A 16,691-nucleotide genomic window follows, 5' to 3' on the forward strand; every position below is an offset into this window, starting at 1 on the left:
AAGAAAAAAAAAAAGAACTGCAATTTGCAGCATCGGATGTCAATTTTCTTTAGAGTGGGTATTAGTGTTGTTGTTTGTTATTAAATAAGCAGTAATTAATATGACAATAAAGGTTTTAAAAGAGAAAAGGGTGTTTCACGCGGATGAAAGGTGTAGATGTTGGTGAGCCACCCTCTCTGCCAGCTGGCTGTCGGGGAGAGGTCCCCAGATCCCCCCTGGCTCTGCACGTGACTACCACCTCCATCTCTCTCCAAAACCCCATCGCTTTCCCCTATCTCCTCCTCTCTCTCTCTCTCTCTCTCTCTCTCGTTCATTTCTTCCTCGTTTGCATCACGTACCCACTCTCTCTCTCTCTCTCTCTCTCTCTCTCTGTATTTATATATATATCGGAAAGAGGTTTCTCTTGAATCCACGTATACGTCGTCTACGCAGATACGCAAATTTGGTTGTTTCGTCGGGAATCTGTGAGGGTTTGACGTGGGGGGCGATATGAGATGAGGAGGAGTTGAGATTCAAATGCTACCGCATCAAAGCGGGGATTGGGATTCAAATGCTCGGATCTGCTGGTGGTAAATTCTTGCTACCTTTTCGATTTTGTTTTGTTGTAATTCGTCTTGGTTTCTTGATCCTGCATTGTTTCTGTGGAATGGTTGATTTCTGAGTTTTTGAGATGTCGAATTGTGTGTTGATGGATTAGTGGGAGCTAGATTTAGATTTTGTGTACAAAATGTGGGGCTCGAGTGTAAGCGAATTGGCGATTTGGAGTGGCTGAGGAGGAGCATTGTGTAATCAGGTCTTTTTGAAGTATGTGTTGGTCCGGTTCCGGTGATAAAATCCAACTGCTTGTGTGCTGAGGCCAGGCGAAAACTGGTTTTCTTTGTGGTGATGACACGGGTTCTCTTCAAATGGTGTTTTTGGAGAGGTACTTTTTACCCCCAAGTATGTACTTGTTCGGTGGCAATGGGCGCAACTTGAGGGATAGGAGACGAGAAAAATAGCATTGCCGTGCTATAGATGTCAAAAATTGAGGGTTTACCTTTTGTTATTGATGCATCATCGAGGTTTCAATTTCATTAAGTGTTGTTGGTGTGAGTTGGTAAAGTATTTAGTTGCTAATTGCTTTCAGTTTCATTTGAGGCATAACCCTAGAAGTTATATTTGGACGCCCAGCAGATGGTTGGCTATATAGGTTGGTTGTTTTTTTTAAGGGAAATATAGGTTGGTTGTTTTCGCTCATGTATTCCTTGCGGTTGGTGTGGCTTGGGAATGTGTTTAGGTTTGCTGATTGCTTCCAATATTTCTCATGCTCTTCCACTTCCATCAAATTTTAGGTGATATAATAGTTAGTTGAATACGAAGTTGATTGATCTAGATGCTGAGTTGGATAAAAACAGGACAGTAATTGTAGCAGAAGATGGAGGCTTTTCAGGATGCTTTTGAAGTGTCATGGCAATTTTTAGTTGTGTGTTATACTAGTTTAGTTGTGAAGATATGGAGTAATGGTATTATTTGCCACTAAAATTTATGAAAGCACTTGAAGAAAATTATAAGTGTATGTTAATTTATTTTGAAATTTTAACTGGCTTATGTAGTATCATGTCTACGGAATTTTAGTGATTATAGTATAATATGAGTTCACTAAATGGCACAAGCTAAACTTTATTGGTTAATTATACAATATAGATGGAGTTTCTCAAGTGGCTGGTTGTCATATTGAATATTTTGAATGTCTAAAAATTTCATGGATCCATCTAGCTTAGCTTTCTACTACCTTCTCATGTTATCCCACTCCATTAGCTCTCCCCACTTTCAACACTTTTCTGATGTAAACAACTATCTTCATTTCTGATCATGACCGATCTTTTGCTGTTTTTTCTTTTCGAGTTGATGTGTATAAGGAGTGTGGGCAGCAAGTACATGTAAAGTATAGCACATATTATGGACAGAGCAATGCCATTTTAGTAGCCATGTATTATCTGAATTTTATTTTAGCCATGTATAGGAAGTTAAATTACATATCTGCTAAATTTTTACAAACTTTAGTACATTACACTTACTATAAACCATTTGAAAATTTACATAATTTTGACATTTTAGTATATACCATATTCATGGAAATTTTTTTACCTTAAATCATTTGCAATTTTACTTAATTTTGACAAACTCTTGCTTGAACAAGATTTCATTTTTCTCTTCTTGTATATTCTGCTAGACTTTTCGTGGTTTCTTCAGAAGACCGTCATGCCTTTCTATAGTGATCTCTAATATTTTACTTTTAAATTGTCCTTTCTGATGTCAAACATTGGCCTTTCATGTATTTTGCAGGTCTTATGACCTCCAGCTTGAAGAAGTCATTGCAATTAAATTTTGGAATTCGTTCTTTTGTAAGGAATGCTGTTAGGTTAAAGATATCTTTTATGGGGTAAGAAGTGGGGGCGAAATGGTTTTGAATTTAAGATTCTTAAAGACATGGAGGAGACACGAGATGATACAGGGCCAGCAGAGCAAAGGCCTCCAAATGCTTCATGGTGGCCTTCAGATTTCGTGGACAAATTTGGATCTGTTTCTTTGGGATCCCAAGAAGAATCATTGAGTAGTACTGAATCACCTAGAAGTTCAGATCAAGATGTGTTGTCATTCCAGAAGGCATCACAAGTTGTATGGCAAACTGGAATGCTTTTAGAACCTATTCCCAATGGTTTCTATTCTGTCATTCCGGTGAGATTAATTGTTAGTGATACTTAATTGTTATTTTCTTTTTGTTGAGGCGTTAATTAATTGCTGTTCTTGTTCTTGCTTCCTGTCACGTCTTGTGCAGTCAATGTTGGAACCTGGGTATTTGAGAGATGGATGTGGTTTTACAAAGAAAATGCCTCCTATTTGTTTTTTTCTCATATTGTTCTTGTAAATATTCATACTATCAGATATTTCTTTTTGGGTTTAAGGGAAGATTTTCTTTGACAGATAATAAAGATTTGGAAGTTTTAGGTGCAGTGGTACTTGTGTTGTCTGTTCGCGTGCACGCTTTTAAACAATTTCCAAGAAACATTTTGTATAATTTTTCCCTTACTTTCAAAATGTCAAGAAACCTTAAATACACCACTCGCTTGTTCAAAGAGTATATGCACAAATGCAGATAAGTGCAACATTATCAATATATTGCTGATTTAGTGGTGTACCATCCACTTGTAACTATCATTGTCTTTGGTTATTTTGATTCATTTTCACTTGTTTACTGGTAGTTGACACTTGATCATGTCAATTGATTAAATATGACATTATACAGGAGAAAAGGCTCAAGGAGATCTTTGATGATATTCCTACCCTTGATGAGCTTCATGCTCTTGAGGCAGAGGGTTTGAAAGCCGATGTCATACTTGTAGATACTGCAAAAGACAAAAAGCTGTCCATGCTGAAGCAACTTATTGTGGCTCTGGTGAAAGGATTGAACTCAAATCCAGCTGTAATGATAAAAAAGATTGCTGGATTGGTGAGTAATTTATTTGTTTGTATGGATCTATGTTGAAGTTACCTTGAGCACACACTCTCTCAATTGATCTTATTTTTTTCTGTTTGATTCATTCCTTTATGCCTTACCTCTAATGTTTTCAACTGTCAAAGACTGCCACTTACATGTTGTACTAATACCATTCATGTCTTTATGATCATAACCTAGATATGAATGACGAATCACAATGCCATGTAGATAAGCTACCTGGTTCAGGACTGATGCTATGTTCTCTTTTCCTATTCATATAACTTCATCAGTTACATATACAAATAAACATAAATGAGAGCTGAATCATGGAATATGTGTTATCTAAAACCTGATGTTAGATTAACTATTCTGCTCTACTTATATATATCATAGGGTGAACTGCCAATTTAGTCCTTGAATTTTCACCTGAGTGAAAATTAGGTCCCTAAACTATTTTTTTTTCAGAAAAATCAATCCTTGAATTATAAAAATTTGCCAATTACATCCCTAATATTAAATTTGAAGCTACCATATTCAATTTTCCATCAATTTAAGTCACGTTACTTGCATGTGATACACAATGGAGGGCAGATTGGTAATTTTGCATAAAGAAATAGTGAATGGAGTTAACTTTGGAGGGTCAATTACACATTAGATTCACAACCTATATGAAATGTTAAGGGCTTATAGGCAAGAAAAGGATGGTATTACACTCTAAATTGTGTCAAGTGACTTAAGTTGTCGAAAAATTGGATAAAATAGCTTTGAATATAATAGTAGGGATGAAATTAGCAATTTTTAATGAATTTGGGGACTTATTTGACCAAAAAAATAATTCAGGGACGTAATTTTCATTAAGGTGATAGTTCAGGGACTAAATCAGCACTTCACCCCATAAGCACTTGTGATTTCTTTGATTAATAATTTAGGACATGTTTACATCATTAGGAAGATGATTTAACTTTGTCTGCGATGCCTACACAGGTTTCCGATTTTTATAAGAGGCCAAATGCAGAAAGTCCAGCAAAAGCTGCACTTGAAGAAACCTCCCACATGTCTGAGAATCGAGGAGTTCAACTTTTGGGGCAAATAAAACATGGTTCATGCCGTCCTAGAGCAATCTTATTCAAAGTTCTGGCCGACACCATAGGTCTTGAAAGTAGGCTAATGGTGGTAAGCTTTTCATTTATTTGATGGTGTTTAACTGTTGTAGTTTGATTTTTTTTTTTTTGTTTTTTTCATGGATTTTGTAGAGTTTCCAGCGAAATGATAAAGAAATTGTCAAATATATGCCATAAGTTTTTACGGTAGCACTGAAATGTGAAATGCTGTCTTTCCCTCCTTGTGTTTCTTTTTTGTATCAGGGATTGCCTATTGATGGAGCCGTTGAGTCTGTAGATTCATATAAGCATATGTCGGTGGTAGTTGTATTGAACTCTGTTGAATTATTGGTTGACCTGATGCGGTTTCCTGGTAAGCTGTTACCCAGATCAACCAAGGCAATTTTTTTGACCCATATTTCTGCAGCTGGGGAGAGTGATAGTGCAGAGAATGACTCGTGTGATTCACCACTAGAACCGAACAGTCCTCTATATGGATTCTCAGAGAGAGTGGATCCTGACAGGTTAGCTGATGTGGTTTGTAAATCCTAAATTGGTACAAAATTAGAAATTTGGAACCTGTGATGCTTGATGTTGTTACAAGCATGCACTACAAGAAAACTGATGTGTTTCATATTTTTTCTGTTGCAGTGCTGAAAAAGATGATAGCCCTCAGTTCCGAGGTAGATTTGATGTGCCCTCGAATGCACAAGGTCCCTCATTACGAAATATGATGTTGCGACCAATTACTTCCATGGAAAGAAAACTGAGGTGATTTATGTTTCCTGTCTTGACAACTGACAAGTCAAACTCTAATTCTCAAATGGCTTTTTCCTACGACCATCCCATTCCGTGTGTGTATTCTTTTCTTCTCGTTAAGTTTGTCCTATTGTTTGCCATTTGCTTGATTTTGAACCTCTAATGGATGGGACTGTGGGTTGTTCGTTATTAAATTTGCTTGATTTTGAACTTCTACTGCACGGGACTGGGTTGTTTGTTATTGAATTAATTTATTAATCCCTCCTCAGTTTATCACATAGTGAACCCAACATTGCAACTACATTTTGGCGGCGTAGTCGGAGGACGGCCATTGCTGAACAGCGGACTGCTAGTTCAAGGTTTTTCTTAATCCTAATGTGTTTTTTTCAAAGATGTCTTTCAAGTTTAATTTTGTAAGTTTTAAAGATTCAAAACTCCTGTAGTTCATGACGATAGATCATGTTTTGGTGCGGATCTAGGACCTTAGTACCCCCATTTTTATATTTATACTTGCATTGCGTCATGATTTGACTAGTAGGAACTTGACTCTACTGAGTTGTCCTATGTAAGAGACGAGAGAAAAATGAAATCATACGAGCTACCTTCGACAATAAACTCAACCTGGTTTCCAGTAATTCATGTGTTGAATTTACATATTGATAAGTAAAGTGAAGTGACAAACTTTTATTCCAGATGCCAAAACTTTATCTTCTTTTTTCAGAAGATAGCACTGTGATCTCTCTCTCTTTCTCTCTCTCTCAAAAAGTTGTCTTATCTTTAGCATAATATGGTCTGCTTCACTTGTGGTTTTAGCTGTATTTCAGTGCATCTTTTAGTGTGTCCTCTTGTTTACAGATGGCTTATTGTAAGCCCTTGGGATACTGTTCATAAGATGCGTCTTATGAACCAAACCACGATATTTCAAGACAAAAAGAATAGAAAAAAAGTCGACCATGATTTTACCTATCATTTGAGTAATTTTGATATTTAATATTTTGCTGGGTGTGATTGTTGATCTATATTCTCAAACTGTTATTATCTCTTTTTTCTCATTAATTGTTCGAAACTATTAGGTAAGGGACCTTTGAGTAACACAGATTTGGTATCTTATTATGGTTATAAAAGAGTGTTGACCCTAAAATATAGGTCACTGAATTTGGCAGAGTTTTTTTGTGCGTTGTAAGTAGTAGTGACGGGTTTGATGAGAGAAAATCTTGTGGTTGCTTCAAGTCAGTGCTTTACTAAGGGTTACTGGAACTGTTTGTCCAGTATAAATAGAAAGTTCAGCTGGCGATTGTACTACTAGTCCAACTTTATTAGTGACCTAGGTAACCGAGGCTATAAAAATATACTAACCCTGTCTCACGAAATAATAGTCAGACAATACATGTATATATGGTGCCATCTTTTCATTTAATCTCCCAATAATGCCAATAAGGTGCAGACTTCTTGATGGACTACATGGTCTCTATCAATTGTGATAGTTTATATTGTTCCAGTTATATTTAGGATGGATAATATTCTTGCGAATCAAGATTTAGCTTTTTGGTGCCATTGCTGTATAAATAGCATGCTCATAGAAATGCTTGCATTTTTAACATCAATTTTCAGGTCAGATACTTCTTTTTTGTTCTTTATATGGTCTCCCAAGATTTTCCATGATATTGTGTATTTTTCTGGCCCATGTCTAAAGTTGCTTTTGTAGGATGACCTTTTACTCTTTAAGCAATGTCATTGCATATAGTTGCCGTTGTAGTTATTCCTTTTTGTCTTTCTGGTTTTTCAGTCCAGAGCATCCTTCATTCCGGGCACGTGGGCGGTCCATGCTCAGTGGTGATAGGAAATCTTTTAGAGATTATGCTGATGACATGCCTACCTCAAGGTTTTATATCTATTAATTCTATTGTACCCCGTATAGAAACTTTGATGAATGCTTTAGTGAATAATCAACAAGTTTCTTCTGCGCTGAGGCAGTGGATATTAATTGCGGTCTTATTACGTAACCAACAAACATTATTGATTGCCTTATAATTTTCATGTTTACAAGATTGGGTGGGGAATAGTTGGAATGGAATTGTATCCTGCGAATGACAACGTGTTGGGTGCAATTTATAGGGTCAAATTAGGCATATGACTTTCGAACATATATTTCTTACAGACATTACATAATCAGTAATCTTAAACCAAGCTTGGGCCCAAAAGCTATCCCTTGTTTATTCAGTTAGGCCAGAAAAAAGACAGTATTGGAATTGATCCCTCCTTGATACGAGGGTTTCAGTTCAAGATAAAATGTAAAAACCCATTGAAATGACTTCAGGTATATAAAATTAATGCTTGTATTCCCATATTTCGATATCTTTGTTGTTAAATTGTTCATTATATTCCTCTCATTGTCTCCTGTGCTCAACTAGTTGCATCCCTAACAGGTTGATGTTACATTGTCTGCTGAGTTTTGTATTGGATAAGTTTGTGTGATTAATCTTTTCTTTAGCTTGTATGCGATGTTTCTTTCACAGCTCAATCTACACATCTTAAAGAAATAATATATATGTGTGTGTGTGTGTGGTCTTAAATTTGTGTTCAATTCTTCATTGTAGCTACAGGTCAGATGGTGCATCAATATCAGAAGCTCGCAGATTAAGAAGAAGAAGCATGAGTATTACTCCAGAGATTGGTGATGATATCGTAAGGTTGATGTTTATTTCATTATTTTCAAAAGGTCTTTGCTTCCTATAGTTTGTCGATTTCACTGAACTTACTCCATTGTGTGTAAGCTGATCTTTTTCTCCTGGTAAATATATTTTGGCATTTTTCATTTCAGTTTATTGGTTACGTTTAAAAAATTATTGGTTATTATTATACCTTTTTCCTTGTTATCTTGTCTTTATGCTGTTAGGATGTGTTCTTCATCTTGTATTTGATTGTGATTCTTAAATGTTTGTTGAAAGTATCTGAAAGTTATATCAGACAGGTCCCATGATTCAATCAAGTGGTAATAGGTCAATAAAACGATATTTTTTTTAGAGCTCTGCTTTTTTATTTGAATGGTAGAATGGTATTGATCCCTGGTGCTCTGAGGTGCTTTGCTAACGTGAGGAGCCATGGGAAATCACCATCAGGCAAATGATGTCGTGTAGATTATCGACAATTGCACTGTTGCACCTTACACCGAAGGCCAAGTTAACATGTAATTTTTGAGTCCCAGCATCACAGTAGTGATGGCCACATTTTAGAGTACCTGGAGCTGATACAGTAACAAATTAATTGCAGCATCACTGCAATCATATCACTTTTTGTTCACCTCTTTTATCATGAAAATTAGTTTTGTTCTTCCACATGTACCGAGTGTTATCTCTCTTGACTGGTCTAGTAATTTTGTACTAAGTGGTGCTTGTTTTGCTTTGGTTGGCAAGGTTTAGCATAACGTTGCTTGTAGTGTACATAATTTCTTTCCTTCTTCAAAATTCTCATTTCCTATCAATTGAAAACATTTACCATGTGATGTAAAAAATTTTGCTTGAATGTTCAAATAAAACTGGTATACTTAGTTCTGCTTGACCAACATGGAGTAGTCAGTGGCCAGTTTTTGTTCTTAAGCCAAGTTTCTTGTAAATATTATCTCTGGCCAGTTATGAAAATTTGTTGATGTGAATATTTGGTGTCTGCCGACCCCACATGGTGGGAAAAGGCTTTGTTGTTGTTGAATATTTGGCGTCTAGTGTATTGTTCATGTGGACGCACTCAGCTATAACTAGAGAATAATGCCTGACTGAGATGGACCATAAAGAGAATGTTATTTTATCTGATTTTTGGATATGTTTGTACAATTAATAACTATGAATCTAATGAACTGTGTAGGGCTGTACGAGCGATGAATGAAACATTGAAGCAGAATCGACTTTTGAGAGAGCAGGGTGAGGATGACAGATCTGGTCTTCAGAAAAATGTATGTTTCTTCATTGCAGTAACTGAAGCACATCTACATGAAATAAAAATTTGTCAATGCTCTGAGTATGCTATTATGATAAGCCCATGGTGAAAATATGTTTTTTTGTTTGGAAATCAATGGTTATGCTTGTGTTCTGAAGGGAGGATAGTCAACTTGGTAACTGCACTGTTTGTTTTTTAGATTTTGTGTGTTTTCCTAGTTTCATTATTTTGGGGCTTTGAGTCTGATCACCTGGCTGGTGGATGCATATATGCTTGTTGTTTTGGTGTGGCATCTTTACTAGTAGTTTAAACTCTGGATATACAGTAATTCTTAAGCCTGCAATTTGGAATTGTATAAATCTAAATCGCTATGTATGTTTCTGTGTGTTTATATATACGTATTAAGATGAAGTCTTGTTTCCCAGTCGTCAGATGCATGAAATTTTGAACTGACTTTGTTCTTACATCTAACAAATTCTCTTGCAATGTCTTGCATTGTGGTCTCCTCTACCCATTTATAACCTCCTCGTCAACTATTCACATTGCTTCTACATCCAGTGCACAACTACTCCTGGATCTTCATTCCATAATGTAGTTAATAACCCCTTTTCTGGTTAGTGCTCTAGTCTTGCTGCCCGCCCTACTTTGAATCTGCCTGTTCACTCATGAAGTAATGTAATGACTAATGGCATAACGTAAAGCCTAAAGGTAATAATAGTAACACATTCCTATTCAATCTTAAGAGGGAACATGATTTTTAATATACAACCGGTAACCTACTTTTCTTGACTACTCTCTTAGGTGAATGAGAGATGCATACGATAGGCAACACAAGTTAATTAAATTCAAGTTGTCATAGGAAATTTTAATGTTGACTAAAATTTTCATTTTCATGGATCTTGTTTCACTTGTGTACCTTGTATTGGATAGATGTGGATGATTTCCAAGCATCAAATACTACCAACTTAAGCGCTCGTATTTTTATTTATTTTTTATTTTAATTAGGGAACTGTTGTTGGCACTCCAAAAATGTCATTGTGCAATCCTCATGAGTACTTTTTTTTTTTTGGCTAAATATAAAAGTTTGGAGTGCACAATGAGATATTCGGAGTGCCCCTTTTAATTTATCATTATACTCTCTAAGATTGTAAAAGAACGTTTTTTTTTTTTTTTTTCAACAGTTTATTATGCAGCAATTAATGTCAGCTTCTGAGCTTTAATTTTTTTGTTACCTCGTGTTGTAAATTTTCCTTTAGATGATTGTGGTGAATTTTCTGATTGAGATTGCTGTACGTTTGCTTCCCCAGGATCAAATCAGTTCTCAAAAAGCAATGTCATTACCTTCATCTCCTCATCAGTACAGAAGTCAAACGTCTGATAGAATTGGACCTTCAGAGTTCACGACATATGATGAATTGGTCCTAACATGGAACAGAATTCTGGAGTCCGCCACATTTGATAATAAGCCTCTATTGCCTTACCAGGAATGGAATATTGATTTCTCAGAATTGACTGTTGGAACTCGTGTTGGAATAGGTAAGAATCACTTGTTTAACATACAATACTTCACTATGATGTTGGCTTGATAAATGAGAACTCATCTGTTTTGTGAGGTAAAAGAAATGAGTTTGTTGTGAAAAGAAAGGAGTGTTTGTCATTAATGTTGTTTCTACTTTGTTTTTGTTTTGTTTTTTGTTTTTTCCTCTCTTTTTCAATTTTGAAGAATTCCTTATTTTATTACACAAATCATCACATCGTTAGATAAATAGAGATATAATAGTGGGATGAAATACCCATCTGCCTCAATTTTTTCCTAAATGTAGAGAATTAGGAAAATAAGTTGGGAGAATAGAAGAAAGGTCGGGAAAAATATAATTGGATTTGGTCCTTTAGTAGCAAAGTATGCTCTCCTTTAACCTTGTAACTCCCTAAGAAAGCTTCTGAATTTCAGGCTGCTTTTTTACATGCCCGACATCTCCTTGCAATTTGTAAGGTTTTGTGAACAACCCGCACCAAAAAAATAATAATAGTGATGTTAATATAAGATGAAGCTCAACTTTCCTTGGAAAAGCATCTAAATTTTCATCCGGAAAAATTAAAAATACAGTTTTAGTTGATTGAATTTTTTTTTTGATTGCTTCTGCATTTAGGGTTCTTTGGAGAAGTCTTTCGAGGCGTTTGGAATGGAACAGATGTCGCAGTAAAGGTTTTCTTAGAGCAAGACCTAACTGCTGAAAACATGGAAGACTTCTGCAATGAGATATCCATTCTTAGGTATTTCTCAAAGATACCTTGATCATTGTACTGTTTTTTTATTTTGTGCTGCAGGTTTTTATTTTATTATCCATGTAGTTTTCTAATGTGCTCTATGTTTTTCCCACTTTTTGCACGTGGGTATCCAGTCGCCTTCGGCATCCTAATGGTACTTTCTGTTCTGATTATACCTTCCATTTTTCATTTGTCTGTGGTTGTTTGTAGACGGTGGAGATATAGTAGATAGTAGATAAATACTGATGTATATTTTCCTTATTTTATACTGCTCTGGAATTGAATGTGATGTTTTCTGCAGTTATTCTATTTCTGGGTGCATGCACAAAGCCTCCACGCTTATCAATGGTTACAGAATACATGGAGATGGGATCTTTGTATTATTTGATTCATTTGAGTGGCCAGAAGAAGAAGCTTAGCTGGCGAAGGAGACTAAAAATGTTGCGTGACATATGCAGGTCTGTTCTTGCTATCCATGATTTATGAAAAAAATTTCACAGCACACATTTATTTTCAAGAACATGTATGCTGTTCCATTATTTCAAGCTCCTAAAATCCATTCATTACACTTTTAGAACATAAATCTGTTGGTACATGCTTTTCGTTATACTTATGTGAATCCTAAAGGGAACTGACGTGTATACACTATCTATGGCTTTTGGTTCGTAAATTCAAACTTACTAGCTCTGAAATCGGCTTATCTGAATTCTAAAGAGAACTGCCAAAAGATAAACAACTGTAGCTCTGAAATCAACAGTTTCTTAGTCATGCCTATCGAAATGTTATCAATCTGATTAAAGCGGTTAGGTCCTATATGTTGACGAATGCTTGAAATATTTCTGTACTTTCTTTTGGTTTTTGTCTCTAAACATTCAACACAGAAATACAAAACCAATTTGAGCTTACGTGATCTCAGTTTGCATGACTTCTTAGCAGTTGTGTAGGATAGAAGATTCCGTACGCTAGGTACCATTCAATGTTTTGATAGGATGAACTCGGGAATTCAGCATTTCATGAGATTTCCGGATGATGTAGCTAAATCTGCATATAGGATCTTATCATTGTCCAAATCGCGCAGGGCTGCTTGTACATTCAAGTTAAAGAATTTTGATAAATTTGCTCAGTTTTATATTATAGTATAGATAAGTAGTGACTGGAATCTTCTGTTTGCTACTAAAGGGGGTTGATGTGCATGCACCGGATGAAGATAGTTCATCGTGATCTAAAAAGTGCAAATTGTCTCGTGAATAAGCACTGGACTGTCAAGATCTGCGACTTTGGACTCTCGAGAATAATGTCTGAGACAAACATGAAGGACTCGTCGTCTGCAGGAACTCCGGAATGGATGGCACCTGAGCTTATACGAAATGAACCCTTCACTGAAAAATGTGATATTTTCAGCCTTGGGGTGTTAATGTGGGAGCTCTGCACTCTAAATAGACCGTGGGAAGGCGTTCCACCAGAGAGGGTCAGTAAGATATATATGACTTAATTAGTTTCGCTCTTGTTCTGACCTATAGCTAGGACAATCCAACCACCTGGTATTTTGAGAAAGATAGAAGTTTTTTGAGTTAAAAATTTAGCTTTCTTCTATTCAGGTAGTTTACACTGTCGCAAATGAAGGTTCCCGGTTGGAGATCCCTGAAGGTCCGCTAGGCAGGCTTATTTCAGGTGATCTATTGCTTAACCATAACAAAAATGTCGAGCTTTATACATTTTCCGTGAATAGTCAGGCTTCCGAGCTGACAGTTTTGCAACGTTTGTACAGATTGTTGGACGGAACCGCAGGATCGACCGAGCTGCGAGGAGATACTCTCCCGCCTGTTAGACTGCGAGTACTCACTCTGCTGACACAATGTTTTGTGTGTATAGAAAACATGGTAGAGGTGTTACTTTGTATTCTCGGCTTAAGGTGTATCCTCAACCTCTTCCTCTTGTCAATTTCTCATCTTTTGTATACTCATAAATTTGATTTCCCTATTTTTTTTTTTTTTTTTTTTTGGCTTTTAATTTTGCATCCTCCGATGTTCCGCTGCAACGCTTTTTGTGCAATCAAAAAAAGAAAAAAAAAAGAAAAAAAAAAAAAGAAAAACAAAGAAAGAAAAGAATTAGCTTGTTTACGAGCTTTGGTTGGACCTTCGATTTACGAAAATGCTTTCGACAACTATTTACAGGAACGAGATTTCCATTATTTTTTTAAAAGGAGATTAGTTGTGGGCCTACATCACATCAGCTTTAATGGTTCGATTTGTTTATTTTACAAGTTGGACTTTATAGGTCATTTTTGTCTACAAGAAACAATAAAATTTAAATTAAATGGGTAAAAATGGTCTCGTATTAAATCGATTTGTCTATTTTTCAAGTTGGACTTCATAAATCATTCTTGTCAACAGACAAATTAGAGAATGACAAGTGTTATTTATGTTAGTAAAGAGTTTGGCCTTGGCAAAACGATGACAAGATATTAATTGATGGAAAATTAAAAACGTTAAAAGTGAGGCATGAACAAGATGTTGGGAACTCGTACATTGCTCCTCTCCGATTTCATAAACTACATATCATTAGTTTGATTTGTTCAATCAAGGATTGGGCGCCGGTTGAGTGCATCTTCGAATCGACAACACGAATCCACTCTCATCTCCGTACTCATTTCATTTTCGGGTGCCGGATAGTAGTCCTCCCTCAGCTGCACATCCCTCAGGCTCGGGTTTCTCACGAGGAACATCATGAAATGCTCATGAGCTGTGCCGTGGATGAAAAGCTTCCGCAATGTCACGCATTCCGACAGCAGCCCCGCAGCCGGAAGCCAGAGACTCCTTTGGTTTACGTCCCGGTCTTGCGGAGGCCAGTAATCGAGTTCCGTTAGGCACAAGCTTTCAATCCCAGTCAGGAAGAACCTCTCCCAGGGGCTAAGGTCCATCTGTCCTGGCGGGGCTGTCAGTGCATAACCCACCGTGTCACCACAATCCAACTTCATCTTGGACAGGCAAGGATAGCCTGCGAGGCAGCTCAACCCGAAATCTCGCTGCGTGGGTCTGTGCCTTCCCCAGCAATCCCCTTCAACCCGAATCTGAATCTCCTCAAGATTGGGGCAATCATCGAGACCCACCGACGGCAACGGAGTCAGCAGCTCACCGACCCCAACCCAAAGCGAAAGATAATGCAGCCTCTCCCAGCTCTCACCGTACCAAAACCCATTTCCGTTTCCATTGCCATTGCCATTGCTTGGTGGCATATAGGAACACTCCCCATCCATCCCCAACTTACATTTCCTACTTCTGTTTTCGTACTCGGCTGCCCAATTCAAGTCCATGTAACCGCCACCATCATCACCATTCCGATTCACCGCAATGCCGTCACCAACATAATCATCGACATTTACTTGATCCAGATCAAAGCCATGACCATCCTCCGGTTCCCACACGCAATCAATGTGCAGGCGCTGAATCCGATCACGAATGGGCTCCAGAGCCCGCAACGAGGCCGCGGCATCCAAATTCTTGCAACAAGAGATGCTGACATCAACCAAAGTCTTCCTCAACAAACAGGCCATCGTCCTCAACCCTTTAACCGTTATTCTCTTACATCCATGGACCTCAAACTTGGCCAATTTACAACACCCTCTCGCAATCTCAATCAACCCCATGTCCGTCAAATCGGCACAGTTCTTAATCGACAGCGACTCCAGCCCGGCACATAAGGCAATGCCGTCGAGCTCGGACCCAATCGCCGAGCAAATCCCATGGAACTGGCCCAGCTTGAGCGCCCTCAGCCTGGGGCATTTGGACCCGAGCACCTCCAGCGCCAACCCACTGTCTCTCACGTTCTTACAAACATCCAGCACCAACTCTTCCAGCAGCGGAAGCCCCGAGAAGAAGTCGATTAGCGCCGCGCGCCCGACCCGTGCGTCTTCGGCGGTGAAACCGTCGTCATCTGGCTCGCTGTGGGCGTTGGCCAGCGACGTCGTATCGATCAAATGAATGACTCTGAGCTCCGGACAGTTCGTGGAGATCGATAAGAGCGCCTCCTCGCCGACGAAGCCTACGTATCTCGGATCGAACATACACGCCACCAGGAGATGTTGCAGTTTCGGACACGCCGCCGTGATGGATATGATCTCGTTGGCCTTGAACCCCTCGGTAAACGACGTCGTCAAGAGATTGAGCTTGGTGAGAGATCGAGCCACCTTGGGATAGGATTCCAGAACCGGCGGGAGGTCCTCCGTCCAGTAGTAGAACTCTGACAAGTCGAGCTCTGAGAGCGACTGACAGGCCAAGAACAGAGGATCGAAGTCGGCGCCGAGGGGTGATTGGGGCCGTTGATGCCAGCGGACGAGCTTGACGCGGCGCAACCCCGGCCACAAATGGGAGACGATCTGGACGATACGGGGCGATCGGGAGTAGACTGTGAGTGAGGTGACGAATGGGAAGGCGTCACGGAGGCGTTGGGCAAGGAGAAGAGGGTCAGTGTTGGCGGCGGAGGGGGAGAGCAGAGTGTGGCCCCATGGGGATAAGTGTGAGAGGTCGAGCTGGGCGACTGCCGTGAAGCAAATCGGGATCCTGTGGAGGTCACGGGCGTTGCCCCGGAGCGTGAGGGATGTGCGCGTGGCCCTCTCCATGCTCAGGAACTTTTTGCACACAAGGGAGAGCGAGTTCCTGGTCCGGGTGTCGGAAACTAAGGTGATGACGGTGGAGAGTATGGGCTCCGGCAGGTCATTGATGGTGGGGGCCATGGTGCGAGGGAGGGAGGGAATGAGTGAGAGAGAGAGATTGAGAGAGGAGGATGGGAGGGAGGGAGGAGTTATGGCAGCTGAGGTGGGGGTTTTGTCTTTTAGCGTTAGACCCACGTGAGTACGATATATCTTTACTTACACCACTTCTCTACGTCATGGTTTTCGTATTTGTGTCATATTTAATATCTTACTGAGTTATGTTGTGTATCATCCGTTAAAATAAATAAGGATTACAACGTTACGTAAAAATATTCTGTGATATGATTCTAGCAGTTACCTGTTATAAAGAAGTATATTTTAAACCAATAAATAATTAAATGAAAATCATAATACTAAAAAGAGAATTGTTATTAGTACTTCAAAAATCTCATTCTACACTCCAAACTTTTTATATTAGGAAAGAAAAATACACTTGTGATGAGCG

At 38.5% G+C, this 16,691-nt stretch overlaps 2 protein-coding genes across 3 annotated transcripts; one reads left to right on the plus strand and one right to left on the minus strand.

Annotated features, from left to right (window-relative positions):
* The first annotated feature begins 343 nt into the window (after nt 1-343).
* LOC137740893 (probable serine/threonine-protein kinase SIS8) lies at nt 344-13,519 on the plus strand. Of its 2 annotated transcripts, none has more exons than XM_068480697.1 (17): nt 344-569; nt 2,326-2,718; nt 3,287-3,490; nt 4,463-4,651; nt 4,843-5,102; nt 5,230-5,349; nt 5,607-5,696; nt 7,124-7,219; nt 7,935-8,027; nt 9,196-9,283; nt 10,575-10,803; nt 11,418-11,541; nt 11,670-11,689; nt 11,837-11,993; nt 12,715-13,003; nt 13,134-13,206; nt 13,304-13,519. In XM_068480697.1, the coding sequence occupies exons 2-17, from the start codon at nt 2,470-2,472 to the stop codon at nt 13,384-13,386; spliced, it is 2,364 nt and encodes a 787-aa protein (XP_068336798.1). In that variant the 5' UTR covers nt 344-569; nt 2,326-2,469; the 3' UTR covers nt 13,387-13,519. The 2 variants fall into 2 exon arrangements, with proteins under 2 accessions (XP_068336798.1, XP_068336799.1); XM_068480698.1 differs by having other exon boundaries at nt 344-566.
* Nucleotides 13,520-13,977: 458 nt separating this feature from the next.
* Nucleotides 13,978-16,382, minus strand: LOC137740895 (F-box/LRR-repeat MAX2 homolog A). Its single transcript, XM_068480699.1, has one exon. The coding sequence runs from the start codon at nt 16,265-16,267 to the stop codon at nt 14,111-14,113; it is 2,157 nt and encodes a 718-aa protein (XP_068336800.1). The 5' UTR covers nt 16,268-16,382; the 3' UTR covers nt 13,978-14,110.
* Between the last annotated feature and the right edge of the window lie 309 nt (nt 16,383-16,691).

Source organism: Pyrus communis, chromosome 7, assembly GCF_963583255.1.
Source record: "Pyrus communis chromosome 7, drPyrComm1.1, whole genome shotgun sequence".
Lineage (NCBI taxonomy): Eukaryota > Viridiplantae > Streptophyta > Magnoliopsida > Rosales > Rosaceae > Pyrus > Pyrus communis.

Excerpts from the sequence above, each read along its gene's own strand:
- LOC137740895 (XM_068480699.1), bottom strand. The coding sequence starts at position 16,267 with ATGGCCCCCACCATCAATGACCTGCCGGAGCCCATACTCTCCACCGTC.
- LOC137740893 (XM_068480697.1), top strand. The coding sequence starts at position 2,470 with ATGGAGGAGACACGAGATGATACAGGGCCAGCAGAGCAAAGGCCTCCA. Across the intron at positions 9,284-10,574 it reads GATCTGGTCTTCAGAAAAAT|GATCAAATCAGTTCTCAAAA; the intron begins GTATGTTTCTTC and ends TTGCTTCCCCAG. Across the intron at positions 13,207-13,303 it reads GCTAGGCAGGCTTATTTCAG|ATTGTTGGACGGAACCGCAG; the intron begins GTGATCTATTGC and ends ACGTTTGTACAG.